The 22,460-nt window shown below is 35.8% G+C and overlaps 4 protein-coding genes across 7 annotated transcripts in view; 3 read left to right on the forward strand and 1 right to left on the reverse strand.

The window, feature by feature from the left end:
• Window positions 1–2,051, forward strand: part of LOC100178493 (probable ATP-dependent RNA helicase DHX37) — a 13,736-nt gene extending 11,685 nt beyond the window's left edge. Inside the window, exons 21-22 of the mRNA XM_002123949.5 lie at window positions 652–749; window positions 1,619–2,051. Coding sequence (XP_002123985.2) covers window positions 652–749; window positions 1,619–1,695 — 175 coding nt within the window. The 3' untranslated portion in view covers window positions 1,696–2,051. The remainder of the gene's footprint in view (window positions 1–651; window positions 750–1,618) is intronic.
• Window positions 1,768–15,461, reverse strand: LOC100176175. Of its 4 annotated transcripts, none has more exons than XM_002124295.3 (8): window positions 11,798–12,606; window positions 11,463–11,611; window positions 9,337–9,479; window positions 7,915–8,001; window positions 7,056–7,244; window positions 4,901–5,057; window positions 3,468–3,574; window positions 1,768–2,426 (listed from the first exon to the last, which is right to left on the reverse strand). In XM_002124295.3, the coding sequence occupies exons 1-8, from the start codon at window positions 11,820–11,822 to the stop codon at window positions 2,249–2,251; spliced, it is 1,035 nt and encodes a 344-aa protein (XP_002124331.1). In that variant the 5' UTR covers window positions 11,823–12,606; the 3' UTR covers window positions 1,768–2,248. The 4 variants fall into 4 exon arrangements, with proteins under 4 accessions (XP_002124331.1, XP_026695061.1, XP_026695121.1 ...); XM_026839260.1 differs by lacking the exon at window positions 11,798–12,606 and adding an exon at window positions 15,280–15,461 and having other exon boundaries at window positions 1,987–2,426; XM_026839320.1 differs by lacking the exon at window positions 11,798–12,606 and adding an exon at window positions 13,553–13,675 and having other exon boundaries at window positions 1,987–2,426.
• A 1,201-nt stretch (window positions 15,462–16,662) lies between these two features.
• LOC100184010 (mRNA export factor) lies at window positions 16,663–18,326 on the forward strand. The gene has a single exon (XM_002124867.4). The coding sequence runs from the start codon at window positions 16,798–16,800 to the stop codon at window positions 17,881–17,883; it is 1,086 nt and encodes a 361-aa protein (XP_002124903.1). The 5' UTR covers window positions 16,663–16,797; the 3' UTR covers window positions 17,884–18,326.
• Window positions 18,312–22,460, forward strand: part of LOC100186389 (transmembrane protein 214-A) — a 13,991-nt gene continuing 9,842 nt past the window's right edge. The window contains exons 1-7 of the mRNA XM_009864176.3: window positions 18,312–18,530; window positions 18,924–19,022; window positions 19,470–19,567; window positions 19,941–20,006; window positions 20,408–20,518; window positions 21,044–21,152; window positions 22,015–22,138. Coding sequence (XP_009862478.1) covers window positions 18,425–18,530; window positions 18,924–19,022; window positions 19,470–19,567; window positions 19,941–20,006; window positions 20,408–20,518; window positions 21,044–21,152; window positions 22,015–22,138 — 713 coding nt within the window. The 5' untranslated portion in view covers window positions 18,312–18,424. The remainder of the gene's footprint in view (window positions 18,531–18,923; window positions 19,023–19,469; window positions 19,568–19,940; window positions 20,007–20,407; window positions 20,519–21,043; window positions 21,153–22,014; window positions 22,139–22,460) is intronic.

Below are 22,460 nucleotides of genomic sequence, written 5' to 3' on the forward strand. Positions count from 1 at the left end.
AGATCAAATGTATGTGTTATTTGTTTTATTTTAATACAGTCGTTGTATAACCGTATTTGCAAAGGCGCTAGCCATATACTCATAGCAAGCTGTTTTAAGTATAAAACTAACGTATGTTCACTTTTCGTTAAAGTTTTAATAAACAGTCTCCACCGTAAACGTAGACGATTCAGTTTGCTTTCTCTTGGATTGCTGATAATGAACGCGTCAAACCGTATTATGACGTCAACAATCGGCGCATCAAATAATAATATGACGCAAATAATCAGCGTGTGAATCGCTACTATGTCGTAACAAAGCATTATGCGTGGACGGGTGGTTGAGAAAAACATTACGGAAAATGATCGTTGTTACGCCAATCGATGGCGTAATAACTCAGTACGTTTGAATATATAGTTCTTTAGCTATTTGCGGGCTTAAAACGACTAGTTCTTTTTAATTTTAAACGGGTTTTATTAATAAAATGCAGCTATACGCAGCAGGTGCTGCACCGTCTGCATAATATCCAGAGTAGGCCGGCCTCGTCTGCACCATATAAAACGGCGCCCATGGGTAAGATGATTAAGGTTTATATTGCCAATAGTATCCATCTTACCGCACAATACCACATTTAAATAACAATATATATAATATGGATATTTTCCACTGCAGCTTACAGCCGCGAACGGAGTCTTTATTAAAAGCCTTAGCTGGCCGTGGTGTAGACAGCAAGAAAAAACTCACAGAAATATGGAAAGACAACCCATCATGTAAGTTGCTACTGCTGTATCTTTCCTGTGGCGTATAAATGACGTCATCATGACGTCAGTAGAACGTCATAGCGTTAAAATGACATCATTAAAGCAACAATATGACATCATGGTGTCAGTATGACGTCAGTAAAACGTCATAGCGTTAAAACGACATCATTGAGGCGTCAATATGACACTATGGCGTCAATATTACGTCAGCACAACGCCAATATGACGTCACTATGACGTCAATACATAGATAGAATTCCATGTACTGGCTATATTTATCTGAACTTGTAATTTTGGGTTAGATGTTCCTTATTGTTAAGCCACTGATATCACATTTTAAGAAATACGTCATTTTAAATACGGGTAAAAATTACCGCGATTTCAATGAACGTAACTTGTTTATTTTGGGTGTGATAACACGGGTGGTTTGTTTCATACATCTCATGCCCGCTTACGATTTACCAAGCAAGTAAATTTGGTTTAAAGTAATTGCCGTTTAGTTTTTACCAATAAAGACACATACCCACAAGATGACAGCAGCGAGCTTTGAACCCGTATATAGACGCAACCACTGCAGCACGGTGCGGTAATATAATATATAGTAGGGTGGGGAAGATGGGACACCTTTTCATTGTATTTTCTCGTCCCACTCGGTAGTAAATAAAGAAAGAACATTCAAAGAATTATGAAACCATTTCCTTAAGACTCCTATAGACCGTTGTTATTTGTTTAAAACACTATCAGGATATTTGGATATTATGTTCTAAAGGTGTCACCCTACTCTAAAAAAATTACATTAAAGCCCATCGCCGCTTCGTTTTACAGTAATCCAGTTAAGCATTTCTGGTCCAGTAACTTTAATATGATTTTTCCACTAGACTTGAGAGAAGAATTATTGGAGTGGTTAGCGCCCGGATCACATCAGCACTTCTTGTCGTCGTGGCCGCTTTCTTAGTGGAGCGGAATATTTTGGGTCCTGTTTTCTCTAGGTGTTGCATAAATCTTGGCAATATGGCTTAGTTTTCAATGAAGATATCAGTTTTTGTATTTTTTAAAATACGTGTAGTATAGGGTGGGGAAAAATGGGACACCTTTTTATTATATTTTCTCGTCTCATTTGGTCGTAAACAAAGAACATTCAAAGAATTATAAAATCGTATTTTCACGACTCCCATAAACCGTTGTTAATTGTTTAAAACACGATCAGGATATTTGGATATTATGTGCTAAAGTTGTCCTATTCTCCCCCCACCCTACTATATTTCACATTGTACATTTCACTGCCTCAAATAAAAAGGTCAAGATCGATAAGTTTAACTCTGAAGTACATGCGCTTTTAACAGCTCGACCGTATGCCACCTTTTCTCGCTATACCACGGTCGAATTCGCACATTAGTATCAATGCAAAACGACGGATATCCTATATCGCGTTATTAACTCTGTTTTGTATCGACACTGCGCTATCGACGTTTCCGCAACTCGCCAAATTAGTTCGAGCAGATTTTGGTTCATTCGTAGAAGACCTCGTCTTCGTCTTTAATGGTGTCTTCAATACGAACAACGCGATCGGCAGAAGAGTCGCCGTTTGACCTGGTACCGTTCTGTAGCGGTGACTTAACAGATACACTACTAGATTCCCGGGCGACTGTTGTTCCCCGAAAAACGTTGTCTGAAATACTGGATCTTCTGTAAGGAAAAACACTACTTTATAAATGAATATACACTTAATTATAAATGCACTTTGGCGACCCAGTGGTTTATTTCTCTTTAGTCGTTCAGTAAAATATGTCTAGAAAATTAATCACTTCTAAAAGTTAAAAAAAGTGTGTTAAACAGAACACTCTTGTTAACTTCTGTCATATAGGCCACCATGCGAGGGTAAATATAAGAGGTTGGGGGAAAATGGGACACCCGTTTTTTTTATACTTTCTAGTCCATTTGGGTAGTAAACAAAGAACATTCAATACATTATAAAATCGTATCCTCACGACTTCCATAGACCGTTGCTAATTGTTTAAAACACGATCAGGATATTTGGATATTATGTGCTAAAAGTGTCCCATCTCCCCCCCCCCCTTCTAAAAGTTACATTCATTCATTAATTCATGATTTCCGCGAATCAGTTTCAGTCACACAACAGCAAGACCTTTAATTGCTGATGTATATACACGTGTAGTAAGGCATAGTGTGACCAACATACGCACGACACATCAATTTAGATCAGTGTCAGATTAACTTAGGAATTCGATTTATTATCCAAGAACTGCTATAGATTATGTTCATATACCAGTACGGTCTGATTTACCACTTCATGGGTCAGGAAATTGAATCTAAATAGAACATGCGATGTTTTACGCTGCAGGTGCTACTTTTTCATTCAATGATGAAGCATTTTAGTCGTAAATTGACTGCAAAGCTTATATAGCGGGCGGGGGAAGATGGGACACGTTTTTATTTTATAGTCCTATTTGGTAGTAAACAAAGAACATTTAAAGAATTATAAAACCGTATTCTTACGACTCCCATTGACCGTTGTTTTTGTTTATTTTGATATTATGTGGTAAAGGTATCCTGTTTTCTCCACCCTACTATATTGTGAGACATTTGTGTACAACGCACGTCGATTCTATTTTTTAAACCCTAAATTTACGTTAAAATTAATATAATGGATAAACATCAACTAAAATCGGCAAAAACATAGATTTGGATAAAACATTGTAAACTTACTCGTTTGCAAACTCTGATATATAATAAGGCTCATGTGTGTCCGAATCATATCCTTGCTTGTTGTTGCACATATGTACGATTTCTAATGCTGTTAAGAATATACTCGCCTGTGAAATGTTAATATAACCGATTAGGATATAAGCATATATGTATATATAGTAGGATAGGGAAAGATGGGAAACCTTTTCGTTCTATTTTCTCGTACATTTGGTAGTAAGCAAAGAACATTTAAAAAATTATAAAACCTTGTCCTCGCGACTTTCATGGACCGTTGTTATTTGTTTAAAACAGGACCAGGATATTTATATATTTTGTGCTAAAGGTGTCCCATCTTTCCCCATCCCACAATATTTTACCCCAACCTTATTTACTAACAAAACTTAGTTAGTGTAAGATGTTCCATATTTTAATTCTAGGTTAGGATAAGATAGTCCATGTTTTTATTCAATTTCATTATTTTATTTGGTAATAAACAAACAATATATGTGATGTGGTGTCCTTACGATTCTAAAAGAGCGTTGGCATTTTTAAACACACGATCAGTAGCCTACCCCGGTATCCTACAACAGTGTGGGGGAAGATGGGACACCCTTTTTATTCCCCTTTTTCGTCCCATTTGGTAGTAAACAAAGAACAATCAAAGAACTATAAAACCGTATCGTCACGACATTAGGAAATTATGTGCTAAAGGTTCCCATCTTCCCCCACAGTATTTAATATTATGTCTAAAATGCATTAACTCTGGTAAACTTTTTAATATTCAAATGTGTTAAAGTTAAAAAGGCTGTATGCTATAGTCTTTTTGACTGCTGATATAAGGAATAGATCCTTTCCAAGATAAAACGTATATGCATTACCGTATAGTCACTATAGCTAAATCAAGTGTATGCAAACGTACTGTCATACTTTTTATTTAAATGGCAAACATGGGGCTTGTTACGTCATATACACAAACGTCACACACTCGATTGTTTCCTAAAATCGTCAGTTTTAGCTTCATTAACGATTCTATTACAGCCCTATTCAACGAACGTGGCACATTCCGCTTTGACTTTGACCTCAAATTAGATTCATTTGCGCACAAAATACACAGTGTACATTTCTCTTACATACACCCAGTTCAAATATTGCATATTCCCTATTGTGGCACAAAAATGCACCTGGAACCCGATTTACTGGCACAAAATAGCAAGCTTATCTAAAATATTAACTACGAATAGTCTGATACCCAGCCTGCCCAGCCATTCCCGTTTATAACCAAGCAATTTTTCCGCTTCGGTTTGAGGTTAATTTTGTGGGGCCTGATTAGCATATTTATTTGGAAGGTCATTTAAAAGAAACACCTAACACGGCAATTATGTTTAAAAAGGGTATTTCTGCGTACGGTCTGTAATTTAAACAAAAACACTTCACATAGTTTTCGATGCACTTACCAAGCTTGCGCAGCATAAGAGCCAAATAAAGCAAGTCTTTTCGGCGCTTTCCAACACACGACACGTTACTTCATTCCCATAACAGAACACAATATTAGGGATGTACATTTTGAACGCGACTATGACCACGATTAAAAACGAGCTTTCCAAAATGAACCTGGTAATGTAGATGTATAAACGTTTTAATAATATTTTTATTTTACTTTATGCGTGAAAACTTTCAGGAGTCGTGAATATTTTTGGATTAGACGTTTTTTGTTTGTAATAAGTTCTATTTTCCTATAATCATGTGGGGTAAGATGGGACAATTTTACAACATAATATCGAAATATCCTGATCGTGTTTTAAGGAATTAACAACGGCTTATGGGAGTCGTGTGAATACGGTTTTATAATTCCACGAATGTTCTTTGTTTACCACCAAATGGGACGAAAAAAAGATTGAAAAGGCGTTCCAACTTTCCCAACCCCACAATACTTAATAAATAGGGAGAAATTTTATGTCAAAATAAAAAAAAATGCCAGTTAGGATTAAGAACCGTTAAAACCAGTACCGCAGCGCAAACGATTAATAAGTTACATTATTTAGGATAAATACCCGAGAATAAATAAGTTACTCTCATTGACCTATAGGAGTTCCTATATTTCGACTTTAGACATGCCAATGGAGCACAGCACTTGCGTCTTTATAATGTGGTATTCAATGTCTTTGATCTACGTCATAATATCCCATTGGGAGGTATATGACACTAATGACTGACATTGGGTTTTGCGGGATCTATGTTATGATCCAGTATCAATACAGCTGATTGATTGGTGTCTTGATATAGAAATACCGTCTGTACATTACAGGGCGCGCCTGTGTATTGGCAAATCGCTTTTAACGGCATTATATGATCCATATAACGCATGCTTCATAGCCACACAAAAGGCGCATGGAAGTGAATTAGATACGTTTATATAGCGGGGGAAATGGGACACCTTGTTATGCTTATTTCTCGTCCCATTTGGTAGTAAACAAAGATCATTCAATGAATTATAAAATCGTAATCTTACGACTTCCTCAGACCGTTGATAATTGTTTAAAACACGTTCAGGATACTTGTATTATTTGCTAAAGGTCATATTTCCTGGTCGCTTTATACCCCAAGCATAAGTCTAACCCAATATGTTGGGTTAGTACCTTCACTTTTTTGATCATTTTTTCTCTGAAAATTGAATTATAAGCTTACAGGGACGTGTAACTTGATTAAGTTTAGTTACGCCTAATCTAATATCGTATGGTGCCCTTAAAGGAAATAATTTGAGATCTTACGTGTATACGCACACACTTTACAGGTATAGGCAATTTATGAACGTCATTTCACCCTTGTTAAAAGTTAAGTGTTCACCTGTCTCGCTATAGCTCGCTTTTCAATAACAGTCATAGAGTTTCAGTAAAACGAAACCCACGAACATGATATCCGTTAAACGAGACCCACGAAATCTGCTGTTAAGTAAGTAAACAACATATCGCAAAAGTCAGCCACACTTGGTGGTCAGTGCATTTTCAATCGCGTTACATTCAATTAGTGGTGGTCCTACTTTTGTTGTTGTAACGCCATTTGTCCGACCGCAAAACAATTTGTGTGCGGAGATTTTCGTTCGCTGTTAACTCAAAGACGACAGCGAAATTTAGAACGGGCGGATATTTTGTTGTGACATTGTCACTCAAAGCAAAAACGCTGGGGTGTATATACTGTATATGATAGGAAAAAGCTGATCTGTTTTTAAAACATTTCGCGTAAATGTCATATTACAAAAAGTGATTTCATGCGATATTTATACAGAAAAATCATTTTGCAAGTGATTAGTTTGAAAAATCTTGTTTGGGTGCGTAAAATGGCTTTGAGTGCGTAAAATGTACCAACATTTCTCCAAGGTTGTTATAATGTAGGGAAGATGGAACACGATTTCATTATGTTTTCTCGTCCAATTTGGTAGTAAACAAAGAACACTCGAAGAATCATAAAACCGTATCTTCACGACTCCAATATAGACCGTTGCTGTTAGTTGTTTAAAATACGATCAGGATATTTGGATATTATGTGTTAAAGGTGTCCCATCTTACCCAATCTTACTACATAGATGTATATGCGGCATTTGTCTTTCGTTACCTTATACTCGCTTTAATGAAATTGGATATAAACATAGTGAGACATGGCCATCGAAATTTCCGGCAATCGACGTATTCTTGCCCTGCGAGAAATGGCGTCCATGGTATGAGCATCAGCCATGCCAGGATTGTAGGGAACATAGATACGAGCCAAGCACACAGCGGTGACATGTATCCGTTGTAAACTGCCCTGAAATGCAACATAGGATCGTGTTAATGTACAGTTCGGTGGAATGCGTGTCAAGAAGGCTTAGCAGTCATGCGAAATACGGAAGCTTTGAAAATGTCGCGTTATTTAAACCATGAAACGAGCATCAGTCGTCGCTTATATAGGGTAGAGGTGTTTTTAAATGCTATACAGCAAGATATGTATTTAAATATTCTCGCTATAAAGGGTATATACTAGGGTGGGGGAAGATTGGACACCTTTGGCACATAATGTCCAAATATCCTGATTAATATAATGAAAATATGTCCCATCTTTTCCCATTCTACTACAGCATATATGTGTACCCTATGTCCAATATATACGCCAAAGCATACCCACGCTCTAACTGAGGGAGATACACACCGAACAAACACCTGTGACACATTGGGTTTTAATGGGACATTGTCATCGGTCCAAATTCCGAAAATAACCGCGGAAGCGCAGCTGACTGTTCAGAGCTGCGTACTGAAATTGAAAGACCGCAGTTTCCGACTGCCTCGGTTCACAACGAAATTGCTCTTTTCGTATTCATGACGTTTTAACTTCGGCTACATTGGGGGCTCGTCATGTATTATTCATCTTTCGATCGGGGCTTGTCTGATGTTACCACCGATGCTTTTTACATAATGGACGGCACCGAACATATACTTACCGAATACAGGTTGATTTTATTTCGGCGATCGATTCGTTCCTCAGCTGTCCTCTGTCAGCGCCAAACCGCAACGTCCGCGAGTCGTTGCTAAAAAGACAAATTGTTTAATTATAGTAATGTGACTTCTGTTGGAGCGATGACTGTCGCTGTTTTGTCAAATTAATGTGTGGCTCGGGAAACATGTCACCGAAGTGGCTTGCGGGTGAAAGTTTTGGCGATATTTTTATTTACACCATAACAGAGTTTGCGCACGCAAAGTTATATATGATTGGTTTTGTTTGAAAGGGGGATAAATAAATCATAAACAAATCAATTTGTAAAAAGTTTGTAAATTTTGTTTGTGCCACTTAAAATGTCTCTTTAGCTCGAAATTTTTTTTATTAAAAGGTTTAAAAACTTTTGAAAAAGAAAATCTTATGACAAACGTTATTTTAATACAGTAAGTTCGTACTTAATAATTTAAATGCCAAGTTCGCGAAATTTAGAAATGCTTCTAAATTTTGCAAAAATAGGCGAAACGTTATGGAATTACCTTCATTTGAAAATTGGAATAAATAAATCACAATCATATTCAATTTGTGGAAAATTTGCTTGTACCAACATTGAGTAAAATATGATACACTAGAAGCTTTGTAACGACTCTAATTTTGTTTGCGCCTTCGCTTCCACAACCGTAAATGGCGTGGTCTTAGGCTAATGGTTAATTCGCTGTACCGCAGACTCGCAGTTATAAATGAAAATTGGTGTAATCCAATATAGCAAATGACGCGCATCGGTGCATTTTTTGTGTTGGTGGCCACAGAATTCAATGGAAAATACGTCTCATTAAAATATCTTTTTTGCCAGTGCTATTTTAGATCAAAACAGCGGGCAAAGTCATTGGTATTCATAGGACACCAGAAACCGCGTTTAAAAGGCTATTATCGAACCGTTGTTATTTGTATGGTGGTATCCGTACAAAACACATCGCCGCTGTATTCCAAGAAAGAGTACTACACCATTAACACATATATATGAAATCCCTAACATATAAGATACAGTTTATCTGCGTCACTGATCATTAACAAACAAATGTTTGGTCTATGGCAGCCACGCTTTAATTTGACATTTTTACTTTGACACACTTTTTACTAGTTTTTACCCCAAGCGTGTTTTTAACGACTGGCGTTTTGCTGCTAATTCCCCATTTTTTTCGCTGTTTTAATCAAATTCATTTAAAAGCGTCGTTACTGTACTTAAAGTACATATTGAACTTAAATACCATAAAAATATAATTTAAGTTCGCTGAAATTCAAAGAGATGTAGCTAAAATAATAGCTATAATTTTTGCACTTGTGGCTTTCTTCATACTCAAACTGTTTTGAATATCTACGCAATAATGGGTCCTATGACGTAACAGAGAAGCCTGTGGTTAAGCTTTACCTCTGGTTTTCTTGGAACAGATCTCCATAAATTTGAATCATAGCGGTTACATTGGTCACTGTACAGTTTAGGTTTTCTTCGTCGTGTAAAAATAATCTTCCGGCTACAGATCCAAGAACAATGACACGAACGATTATGAAAACCTTTAAAAAAATAATGGTAGATTTACATTTAAAAGTACACGTTTTTTAAGTAAAAAAGTGCTAGTTGAGTATTTATACAACTTAACTGTTTAGTATTTGCTGGTGTTTAAATTCAATGCGGTGTTAAAGCTAAGGCCAATGCTTAAGGGTTGGGGATATAGGAAAAGGGTACTGGTTTTTAACTTCTCTTGCGTGAAATTGCCGCGTTAAGATAATTCACGGTATATGAATTGTTTATCATAATGTGTATACAAAACACATGATTTCTTGGTCCCGGGCGTTAAAAACGCGATTATTGACCCTGCTGTACCGTAACGTTTCTCAATTATGTGGTGTCAGTTATAAAGCGCGAACGTCGCAGTTTTAAACTGCCAATTTCATCACAGGGATTTCTAGGCTTACGAAACCACCCATTTGGAGTAAACATATACATTTTATACTTAGTAGCAATATAGCTTTTTTGATGCGTGAATAGTTAAACGTTATATTTCCGTAGTAATATCATCGTATACTTAAGAAGTATCTTAAGTATACGATGGTAATATGCGGTCGACCACACATGTAGAAGTGCTTGAGTTAATGCGACCTTTTTAGTCAGTCATTCGCTTTTGGATACGAAGTGTCAAAATTGTTTATTCATTGCGGCTGCATTTAGACTACACAACAATAAACCGTTATATAGCGTTAAAAACTCGTAATGTCTGATATTTCTTTCAGCAGCAAAATTTTCTGGCTGTATATCAAAGCGATTTATTTGGTATTTGTAGCCTAACAAAAAGACGTTCAATTTACTTAAAGCTGAGAGCTTCGCTGTCCGCAAACAGCAGCAGTGTCTCGTCAAATGACATTATCGAATGTTCAAGTAGGCGACTGGTAATGCATCTTAAGTGGAATTTTTCCATGCGATAAACAGTATTGGGTTTGCCCATTACCCACACTACGTTACAGGAAACATAACTATTTATTTCAAACATTTTAGGGTCTGTGTTTAATACCAAATGGGACGATTAAACACAATGAAACCCTAGATAGACCATCTTACCCCAATCTACTATATACCAAAAAACAATCACTCAAATGATACACAACCAGGCTCGAGGTGTATAATACAAAATCCCGTAGGGTTGCCTGGCACACCTACGTATATAGCAGGGTGGGGGAAAATGGGACACTTTCATTTTTATTTCTCGTACCATTTGGTAGTAAACAAAGAACATTTAAAGAATTATAAAACCGTATTCTCACGACTTTGAAATAGCATTGTTAATTGTTTGACACACGATCAGAGTATTTGGATATTATGCTTTGAGGGTGCCCATCTTACCCCACCAGTAGAAAAATACTTTTATATTCCACATTGTTTAAAGTCAAACAAAACTCGAATTCCAACAAAATACTTCTACAGTCGGGAGTGCGTCAAACACACGTAGAAAATAAACGCAACAACCACAAAAACGTTTTAGTTTAAAATTCCTGTCAACGTCTATACGCTTGTATGATACAGTAGTACATCAGTAGCAATTATATTCGCCGCATTTCAAATTCTGTTTAGACACTTTGTGGTTTTTACCGTACAACGGAATATTTGAAAAGAGTAGACTGTATGTATTCTATATATGCTATATAATTTTATATGCTATCGTTTTTCATACGCTATTACGTAATAGCGCCATGATATAGACTTAAATAGTCGATATAATACCTTGATTTGCGCTATTTTTGTCGATACTAAACTGGTTTATTCATACACATAAACAAATATAGTATACTATGGGGTAAGATTGGACACCTTTAGTATACATGTTATTTAAAACAGATCGTGGTTTAAACAAATAAAAACGGTCAATGGAAGTCGTGAGGATTTGATTTTATAATTCTAGATTTTGTTTGCTACAACATAGAACTTGAAAAAGAATGAAATATGTACCATCTTCCCCACCCTATTATATTAAAGAAAGCGTAGGAAAATGAGAATATTCTTACCATGAACTGCGTATAGCCGATCAAATGCGACAATCCAAATAGTCCGTTCATAAAACAGTTGTTGGAAAGAAAGCGAAAACAGTAGCTGCATTTTGACGGCTTTTGCGACCTCTCCGCAGTGCGATACATCCTCAACCGAAAAGGGTCATCTGAAAACAAAACAAAATGTCCACCTAAATCTCATAAAAATATTATAGTCAATTTTCATTATAAAATGTTTGCGTTGAATATGAAATTTATAACCGTATTTTTTAATTAGTATACCGGGAAAACACATCCTATCGTATTGTAGAGCTGTATAAAACAACGGAAACCGCTTGCACAAGGAGTCCAACCTGCCGGGTACAATATCTGTTCCATTATAATCTGCTTGGGTAACGACCGAGGTGTTGTTTGCGGGATTAAAACAACGTAAACCGCCAGCGTTTTTCTTCCTTGCTATTCATTATAGAGTTTGGCAACCTGAAATAACAGAAAACTGCCAAACACTTAAACAAGACGCCTAGAAGACTAATAATTAACCCATTTGCCCTTCTTAAATTGATGATAGTCATTTATCACAATTTAAAATTTCTGCTCTGCAGTTTACCGATGGGTTTCAGCTGCACGCACTCGTAATGTTTTTCTGATTATTTGTATAACTTAAGCTCGCGCTTAAAGGCTATAAACTTATTTTGGGCCATTAACTTCTCTATACAAGTAAACTGCTCTGGTGGTAAGTTATATACGGGTGACGAAAAGAGAATGAGCCTGGCCCGCATAGCCGCATAGGTTAGAGCTAGAAAGAAGTTTATGGTCTGTGGTCTATAGGACGCTGTCATTCTATCGCGTGGTTCTACACGCCTGGGTGCTGTTAATCAGTTTGTGCGTAAATGTTTTGGGTCTCAGCGCACAGACGTCTTGACTTTTATGATGTTAGTTATGGAAACAAAATAAAATTTTGAATTCAAAAACGTTATAATTAAAGGCGCGAGACACATTTCGCTGAATTAAATGCGAGACACTACCTGCAAATGAAGTTGTTTGTTTCGTAATTAGCAAGTATTAGTTTTTCTGCGCGGGTGGCCCGGCGGGACCTGAGATTTAGGCCGGAGTTGGCCCATTACCACAACACATAAGTAGCAATTATTATAGTGTTTTTAAACAACAAACGAAAACATTTTTTTCACACAAACAAAATACAGTAGGGTGGGGGAAGTTGGGTCACCTTTAGCACATATTATTAAAATGTTCTGATCGTGTTTTAAACAATTAACATACGGCCTAAAAGAGTCATGAGGACACGGTTATATATTTCCTTGAATTTTCTTTGTTTACTACCAAATGCGACAAGAAAATAGGATTAAAATGTGTCTCATCTTCCCCCACCCCTACTATATAGTTTTTTTATACAGCAAGAAAAACATTACCTACTACCTTTACAAATCAATTGATCTTATGGTTTTAAATTGTTCCAACAAATATTATTCTGTTCGTTTGAGGAGCGACCTATTGTCAAAACTTTACACAGCCCACACTGTGGTGCTTAAATTGTCCCTATATTTACCGTTGATTGCATGACAATTGATTCGCTCATGTTTTGTTTGATTTCTATTTTGATATTTTTCGACTTTTATTTTTAGCGCAACAAATAAAACAGAAATGGAATTATACTTATAGTAGGGTGGGAGGGGACGATCGGACATCTTTTTATTCTATTTTATCGTCAAGACTACCGTGGATCGTTGTTAATTGTTTAAAATACGTTTTATATATTTGTACATTATGTGTTAAAGATTTCTTATCTTACTCCACACTACCTATGCGCATTTGGGGGAGTGTAATTTCCGCAACGGAGGCCGTTTATCAACCCGAATCCGTACATAATTTTCTTGTATTACCAATTGCGAAGCAGTTCGTTATACTGGAAATGTAACGGCTTGCTATAATGTATTTACGCTGCTAATTACGATAAACGTCAATGATTATTTTGTAAAGAAAGTATTTACTTTCGGTTCTGAAACGTATTATCCTCCAATGCAATACTATCTGAAATATTAAACAGGCCGTTTAAAACTGTATTATTAATAACGGCTTTTCTGGCGACGTACTTGTTCAATCTAAAGCTTTGTAGTTCGATTTTTCTTTCGAAACGTTGAATTCGTCTAAATGTGAACGCATTAATTATTCTGTCCGACTGTTCTTTCGAATTGGTTGTTACAGCTCTGTTCGACTGTTCTTTGCTTTTAATAGAATCGTTCTCTGACAACGTGAATGTTATGTAGCTTCGTAGTTCGATTGTTCTTTCAAAACGCCCTATTTATTTTGCTCCAACCCAGTGGTTACGAATAGGCTGTCCAAATTATCAGCCATTCTTAAAAAATCCAAAAAAATACTCACAAAGTAATATACTTGGTAACTCGTAAGTTGACAGGGGTGTGTGAAAAAAAACACCCATGTTATAACGACTGTGGTTTTCCGGTTACGCGAGGATAAAGCAAGTTACATTCATTCACATTCAATTCATTTTGAACACATTGATTATTCTGTTCGATTGTCCTTGTAATAAAATGATATCATTTTAAATAATGATAAATTGGACTGTTGTTATGAAACGCCAAGACAATAGTGATACAGTAGGGTGGGGGAAGATGAGACACTATTAGCACATAATACCCAAATATCATGATCGTGTTTTAAACAATTAAAGACGGTCCATGGGATTCGTGAGGATATATTTTTATAATTCTTTGAACGTTCTTTGTTACCTACTAAATGGGACGAGTAAATAGAGCTAAAAAAGGCCCCATCTTCCCCATCACACTGTATTTTATAACAGAGCGACCTGTTTATGTGAAAAAGTACGTAATTCGTTCTCTCATAACGAGAATGGTAAAAGGTCATTAATTACTCAAAATTTTGACGCATTAATTATTAATTAACAACGGCACCGTTAGTACTACCACAAATAAATAGCTGTCAGGCTGCGGTAATATGTGCGTATGCTCAAAATTTCACATATACTTATCTGTTACCATATATAAACAGTGTTATAGTAAACAGGCCCGACTACCATTAATATTTTATATATAAAGAAAATAACTTATACAGTAGTGTGGGGGAAGATGGGACACTTTTAACACATATCCAAATAGCCTGATCGTGTTTTAATAATTAACAACGGTCTGTGGAAGTCGTGAAGATACGGTTTTATAATTCATTGAATGTCCTGTGTTTACTACCAAATGAAAAGAGAAAACTAAACAAAAAGGTGTCCCATCTTCTCCCACCCTACTATATACGTTTGACAATATAAATATATAAATACGACAATTATAAAACATAACGTAGTGAAAATCATATTATTAAAATTAACAAAGAGAAAGGAATTAACAACAAAGCGACAATCAGTAAAACACGCATGGTACAAAATGTGGGAAAGAGGGGTTAAAACGCGGGCCTGTTAAAATCAAAATAAGCGCTTTGCTTACGTTATATACCCTTCGGTTCATTTCATACTAAAACAATTTACTTAAAATTGTATCGAAAAAACGTTTATAATTATGTATTGAAAAAAGCTATAAGTTTACATTTGTGTATCGAAAAGAACGAAAACCTCTCAGTCGTGTACTAAAAAAACTGACGTTACAGTTATGTACTGAAAAACATAACGTTTATAAAAAACAAACATTTCACAGATGTGTACTAAAAAAACTTACGTTACAATTTTAAAAAACTTACGTTACAGTTATGTACTGAAAAACATAACGTTTATAAATAACAAACATTTCACAGATGTGTACTAAAAAAACTTACGTTACAATTTTAAAAAACTTACGTTTGTTGTTTGGCTTGTAAATCGGTCTCGTTTGTATTCTATTGGCTCGCGTCATGTAATGCATTGGAATACGGTTATCTGACCTACCAACTTGACCAGTTCGTGACGTCATTTTAGTTGGCCTAATATTCGGCAGTTTGTCTCTAGGGGTGAAAATATTAAAAGACAGCTGTTACAATTATTGAGGCTGAAATTCTTATATAAAACCTATTACTTTGGCCTCTGGGGTAAGATGGGATACCGTAAGCACCTAACTACCCTATTTCATGAGTTTGTTTTGCAAAATTACAAATAACGCAAAATTAACAACATAAGTGTTTAAATAATCTTTGTTTACTACCATATGGAACGAAAAAGGATGAAAACAGGTCTTACCCCACCCTACTATACTGTATACAACATATTGACCTCGCCGACCTAAATGCGATACAGGCGATAAAGCAACCGCATATCTTGTTTCTCCGGTTCGACAGTCTTTCCATTACGAAAATGACATTAGAATTGGGATCGATATTTTGGCAAAAGCCCAACCACCAAATTGCACGTTTACTTTTAATTATTGCAGCTTATCTTATTTTAGAAATGTGAACATTGTACAGCAATCTCGACTGCGCTATATATAATAAAACAAACACTCATTTTGACACAATTATTTTTTGTAAACTAACAACAAACAGTTATTTTTTTAAATATTCCAATATTTTGGCTTCTCTATAAAGTAAAACTGTGCCTTTCTTACAGTATTATTTTCATTACACTGCACTCAGCTACTGTTGGCTGGGCATCGTATTTCCAACAAGTGGAATTTCCTTTATTATTCCAATCTCAATACAATTCAATACGCAGGATTCCCATAGCGTCAACAGTTATTAGCGGCTCAATTTATTTACAAGCAAGGCGTAACATTTAATCAATGCGCCTTGCTAGGATTCTCACTTCTTCCAAACATAGTTTAACCAAAGAGGTTTTAATCTCTTTGGTTTAACGTTTTTAGTTTGCCCCAATTGAACATTTACCGGAATTTGACATGTCACTTGTAGTACAGCATGATAATCTGTATTTACTTGGCTGGAGGTCCGTGTTGGTAATGTTATACAACACAGTTTATCACCTTAACATGTGTAGCTGTGACAGATTTCCCATTCACGCGCTTAGCAGCTACATCCAATCACAATGTTTACGAGTTCTTATGTGAACATTTTGTCCGCATACCAACTCCGGAATTTTATGATCCATGTATGATATGTAATAAAATGCATGTATTTGTAATTTAAAATTTATTTATAAATTTATATCTAAAAATGAGTAATAAACCGTTTGATGTTTTACAAAACACGTTAAGTTTTGTAGAACATTTCTATGTCCACTTGCGTGTCAGATTCTTACTCCCGGAAACCCCCTGCTATTGCAAATACAATTTTTGTAGCGTGTTATGTGAATGTACTTATTTAGCATTAATATACATATACTATAAGCGTCAAAGGGTTGTATAACTTGAGTGGTAATTACTGCTTTGCAATGTCGGTATTCGGAAATACCAGTTCATCGTTTTCGTTCGGGGCCTCGAACACGACCACCAACCATAACCCTATGAAAGATATTGAAGTAACTTCTCCACCAGACGACAGTATAAGTTGTCTTGAATTCAGTCCCGCTACCTTGCCTGGGAACTTCCTTATAGCAGGTTCATGGGCTAACGACATACGATGCTGGCAGATTGAGGATAATGGCCAAACTGTCCCGAAAGCTCAACAAATGCATCAAGGGCCAGTTCTGGATGTTTCCTGGAGTGACGACGGCACAAAAGTTTTCACGGCTTCTGCTGATAAAACTGCGAAAATGTGGGATCTTGCGGCAAACCAAGCCACCCAAGTTGCTCAGCACGATGCTCCCATAAAAACTTGTCATTGGATTAAAAGTCCGAACTACTCATGCCTTATGACGGGGAGTTGGGACAAGACTGTGAAATTTTGGGACACTCGTTCATCCTCTCCAATGAAAGCAATAACTCTAAACGAGCGCGTTTATTGCGCTGATGTTGTCTACCCAATGGCAATGGTAAGCTGCGCAGATAAAAAGTTGGTCTGTTTAAAACTTGAAAGCGAGCCTCAAGAATACCAGAAGTTTGACTCACCGCTAAAGTACCAGCATCGCTGTATTAGTATTTTCAAGAACAAAATGCAGTCTTCCCCTGTCGGGTTTGCACTTGGTAGTATAGAAGGGAGGGTAGCCATCCACTACATACAGCCCAGCAGCCCGCGTGATAACTTCACCTTCAAATGCCACCGTTCAACCCCCACACAACCACAGGAGATTCACGTCGTCAATTCAATCGCGTTCCACCCAACATTTGGCACGCTTGCTACAGTTGGCTCAGACGGGAAATACAGTTTCTGGGACAAAGATGCGAGAACAAAACTCAAAGGTTCAGAACAGCTCCCCCAGTCTATATCAGCGTGTGCCATCAGTCATAATGGGAATATTTTCGCATATGCGTCAAGTTACGACTGGTCAAAAGGACATGAGCATTATAACCCTCAACAGAAGAACTACATCTTCTTGAAGAACTGTGCGGAGGACATGAAACCAAGAGCAAAAAAATGAACTTAAAAAAATCATCATTTTAAGTAACCAATTAAAATACCAGTTAAACAGGTCACACTCTGAACTATAGCTGTTCTCCAGAAGGAATTTCAAATTTTCCACAAAAACACTTTTGTGTAACTATCATTAATATGTTGTGATATAGTTTTTGATTTTTGTATCAAAGTAACTTTGATATTGCCCATAAACAAACTTCAGTTGACTACAACATGTTATATTGTTTAACTAAACTAACTGTTAGTTAAAATGATATGTAAAAATGTCTGACTCCAAAAAAAGTCATGTCGGAAAAATGCTTAAAAAAATTTTGAAAAATGTCGGACTTGTTTTGTTTATCGGACTTGTTTTGTTCCTAAGCATGATTTTTTAGGAATTCAAAAGTTATCACTTTATTTGTAAGCATTAACTGCCGTATAATTGTATCACACATCCTTGTTTCTTAGTTCGTTTTAGTTTATTATAGGACTTCTGTTTTTTTTATTTTTGGTTAGTCTGTTTCAACTCATATTGTGTTAGTACCAGCATATATTCAACTAACAAGATGTCAAAAACTGAGGACAAATGGGAAGTGGTGGGAAATGTTAAAGCTAAAACAAGAGCTCAAAAACAAGCTTTATCGAAGAGTATGCCGAAAGCTGATCAACTGCGTATGTAGTAATAATAGCTTGATTTTCTTTCATATGCTGTTCTATTCTTTGTGGGTGCGGCCTGGCCAAGGGCCTGGGATTTAGGCGGGTTTTGGCCTATTACCCCGAATATAGTATATTATATTTACTTATTTATATATATATATATATATATATATATATATATATCACACAGAACACCACAGAAGCCTTAACTTGCCCTTGATATGCTGGGTCTAAATTCAACAATCGTTAAGATCATGCTGGGGTGAAACCAAAAGTGTCAAAAAAAGCATGGTTGCAAAATAGAAAAAATAGAAAATAGATAAAAAAACAGCAGAATTTTTAATCACAATTTAATAGAGTGATTTGTTTTAAATATTTTCATTTTTGTTACTGTATTATTTTTTCCAGCATATTCCGTCACCCAATCTCCAATGTTCGAGGGAGTTAACGGAAGAGCATTCCAAGATGTTTCAAACAAAAAACCAACAAAATCTGATAAGGTTTCAGGTAAAAAATGAATGCGTTTATATGAAATTAAATATCAAAAAAGAACTAAACAAAAAGGTTTCGTATTTATGGAATTAAATCCTTATGCTTAATAAAATAACATGCAATATTATTCAACTGTTCCACACACCCATATAGTAGCACTGGTCTTTTAAAAACAATACCTTTTCTAATTGTAGAGAAAATGTAGTACTGTAGTGTAGGCCGTAAGGTAAGATGGTGGACATTTAAGACATAATGTCCTAGCTCCTAGTTGTGTTTTAAACAATTAACAACAGTTTATGGGAGCCGTGAGGAAACGATTTTTAATTCTTCAATCATTCTTTGTTTACTACCAAATGTGAGGAGAAAATAGAGTGAAAACTTGTTTCATCTTCCCCACCCTGCTACTAATATAATATATATTATAATACATATATACTTGATAATAATATATTTTGCCTTTAGCTCCGAAATCACCAGGCAAGCAAGCAGGAAAACGACCAAAAAAGCCACAAATAGAAAATAAGTTTAACTACCAGTCAATTGAAGATGCCTTTAAAGATGTATGTCTTAATTATAACATTATAACTGTACATTATCTTTATCATGCTCGCCTTCCTATAAACTAGAGGTTATAGGTTCAAGGCTCTTCGCGGCTACCATTGTGGCATATGTATCTTTGGGCAAGACGTTTAATGGCAATTGCTCCAACCCAGTGGTTACTAATGGGTTGTCTAAAATTGTGGCCATAGAATAACATTAAAACAATCTAAAAAAAATCAAAATTGTCACCCACCAAGTAACATGCGTGGTATCTCGTTAGAAGGCACAAGGTGTACGAAACAGAACATCCATGTTATAAGGACTTTCATTTTCTGGTCTTTTTAAGGATAAAGCAAGTTTTATTTATTCATAATCATGTGTCTTATTTATTAGGAAGAGTTGTTTCTCATTGATGACAAGCTGGCACGTCTAAAAGAACAATTTCCAAACAACGAAATGGTAAGTGTGCAGAACTGTAATATTTCGGCAGATTTGGCTTTGTGGGTATAACATTAATGGTTTTTAAATGGTTTATCAGTGTGTAAAATGTTTCAACGGTGTTTTAAATGGTTGAAACTGGAACATTGTGGGCTTTGATAAAAGGCTAAGATCATATGTTTTATTTCCCCAGGTTTAAACCATAAATCAACCCTCAACCTGTTTGTAAAGGCATCTGTGTCTATACAAACAAACGGAGTCAAAGTATATTGCAAACACCGCATTAATCAATGAGGTTCCCTATGTTTGACAACCAGAAACATAACATAACTATATTTTAGCAACGACCCCCAAATTTTTACTTTAAAAAAATAAATAAACTGTAAACACTGGTCCAGTAACATGACCATATTTATTCACAGGTTTGGTTGAAAGACATTGCCTCATATCTTAACATAAACATTACATGTCCTGAAGATAATACAGACCTAACTAAACAAGAATTCGACTACCCTATTTGCAAAGCATCTAGTGTAAGTAAAAAAATCTGTTGCTTTTACTGTATTAGGGTTTTTTTTCACACGCTTTTAATTGACATTTTTACCTCTAGTAGTTTTTACCCCTGCTTTTAACGCCTGTTGAGAATGCTGCTAACCCCCTTTCTCTTCTTGTTTTTATTTATTTAATCTTCTTTCTGTATTTAAACAGGCAAATGAAAATTAGTGTTACATTATATTTATATCACATTTTGTCTGGCACCGTTGCAAAGTGGTTAGCAGGCCTGCTTCTAACCCAGAGGTAATGGGTTCAAGGCTTATCTTTTAACTGCAATTACTCCAACTCAGTGGTCACTAATGGGTTGTCCAAATTATAAGCCATACATAAAGAAAAAAGTCCCAAAAATAACCACCCACAAAGTAACATACATGGTAACTCGTAAGCTGGCACAAGGTGTATGAAACATAACACCTGTGTTATAACTGTCGTTTTTCCGGCCACGCAAGGATACAGTAAGTTTATGCATCTATTAATAATAATGACTTTTTCTAAATTTCCAGGCCACCCATCAGACTCTTATCCGAGTTTTTGGTAAAGAAGTCAGTGAGAAAGTGGTGCCTCTTATATTCCAATACTGTCTAACTAAAATGCTAGAATGTATTGCACGCAGTAAGTAAAGTGTTTTATTATAGAATACCATACATGCAGTGGCACAGACATAAAGAAATAAGAAGTAGTTTGAAAAAAAACAATATTATTTTCTTTTCCTTTTTTAAAAGAGAAAGGGGGTCATGACCACCAAAAAAAACTCTGCGCCACTGCATACATGAATAATAATTGTATTCATACCTATGTGCCCATTAATCAAATAAACACACAGACAGGCCTACCCCGGAACTTTTTTCATTGCATTAATCAGTAAACAATGGAACCAAATTTGTCACCTGCATTTTAAAAAGTTTAGTGCCTATGATAATCATGATTTGTTTATTAGTTTGATAGTTCCATACTCCTTCTGCATATGCACATATATATGATAGTTGAACTGTAATGATGTACTATGAGTTTGAATTTGATCTTTATCTTATGGTAAGTTTTGCAAAAGTGGTAAACTTGTTAAGATAAAAGCTGAACATGGATAGTTAAATGTGTAGGTTTCCATAAAACAGGATGGAATTTTTAATGGATAAATGTAATTTGCTTTATCCTCGTGTAGTCTGAAAATGACAGTCATTATAACGCAAGTGTTCCTTTTCATACACCTTGCGGCTGCTTCCAAAAGATACAATCCCGATACCCGTCTATTACTTTTTTTTGTTTTGAGGATATTGTATGCATGACAATTTAGACAACTTATTACTGTCCATTTTGACTCCAATATTTACTAACTAATGTGGTGCAGAAAATTCCAAGATACACCTGTCTACCCTGCCACCGAAAGTTTGGCTGGTATACCATGGGTGCTGGGTGTTTGTGAAAATAGACCAATATGCGAAACATTGATTAAAGCTAAACGGTTTCATTTTAACAGAAAACCAGATGTGGGGGTACAAGATCTGCTTACAAGCGATTGCTCATACACACCCTGCTCTGTGCAGTGATGATCTGGACATTCAAGTGGAGAAGCTAAAAACCTCAGCCAGCGAAATGCAAAGGTTAGTGTTTAGACTTTAAACTTTTGACTTTTGAATGTTATTTCAATGAAATTTTGTCTCTTCGGTCACGATTACCAAGAACAGGAAAGTTTACAAAAATTTAAATTCTTGTGTGGTAACGGTAAATCAACAGTTGTTAAAACACGCTTATGGATAAAACAGAAAAAAATGTTGTTTTAAATTAAAGACCTAACCGTTACACTCTACAAACAGTACAATGTAAAAATATAAACAACATTTTATTTTAAAGTTCTAACCAAAAGAAATAACAATTTCTAATAACGGTTTGGGAATCAACAGCAAAACGACAGTCGTTAAAAAA

The sequence above is a fragment of the Ciona intestinalis genome, chromosome 1 (assembly GCF_000224145.3).
Source record: "Ciona intestinalis chromosome 1, KH, whole genome shotgun sequence".
Taxonomy (NCBI): domain Eukaryota; kingdom Metazoa; phylum Chordata; class Ascidiacea; order Phlebobranchia; family Cionidae; genus Ciona; species Ciona intestinalis.

Excerpts from the sequence above, each read along its gene's own strand:
- LOC100176175 (XM_026839260.1), bottom strand. The coding sequence starts at position 15,391 with ATGACGTCACGAACTGGTCAAGTTGGTAGGTCAGATAACCGTATTCCA. Across the intron at positions 11,612-15,279 it reads TTACAAGCCAAACAACAAAC|ATGACCCTTTTCGGTTGAGG; the intron begins GTAAGTTTTTTA and ends TTTTGTTTTCAG. Across the intron at positions 2,427-3,467 it reads ATATCAGAGTTTGCAAACGA|AAGATCCAGTATTTCAGACA; the intron begins GTAAGTTTACAA and ends TTTTCCTTACAG.
- LOC100184010 (XM_002124867.4), top strand. The coding sequence starts at position 16,798 with ATGTCGGTATTCGGAAATACCAGTTCATCGTTTTCGTTCGGGGCCTCG.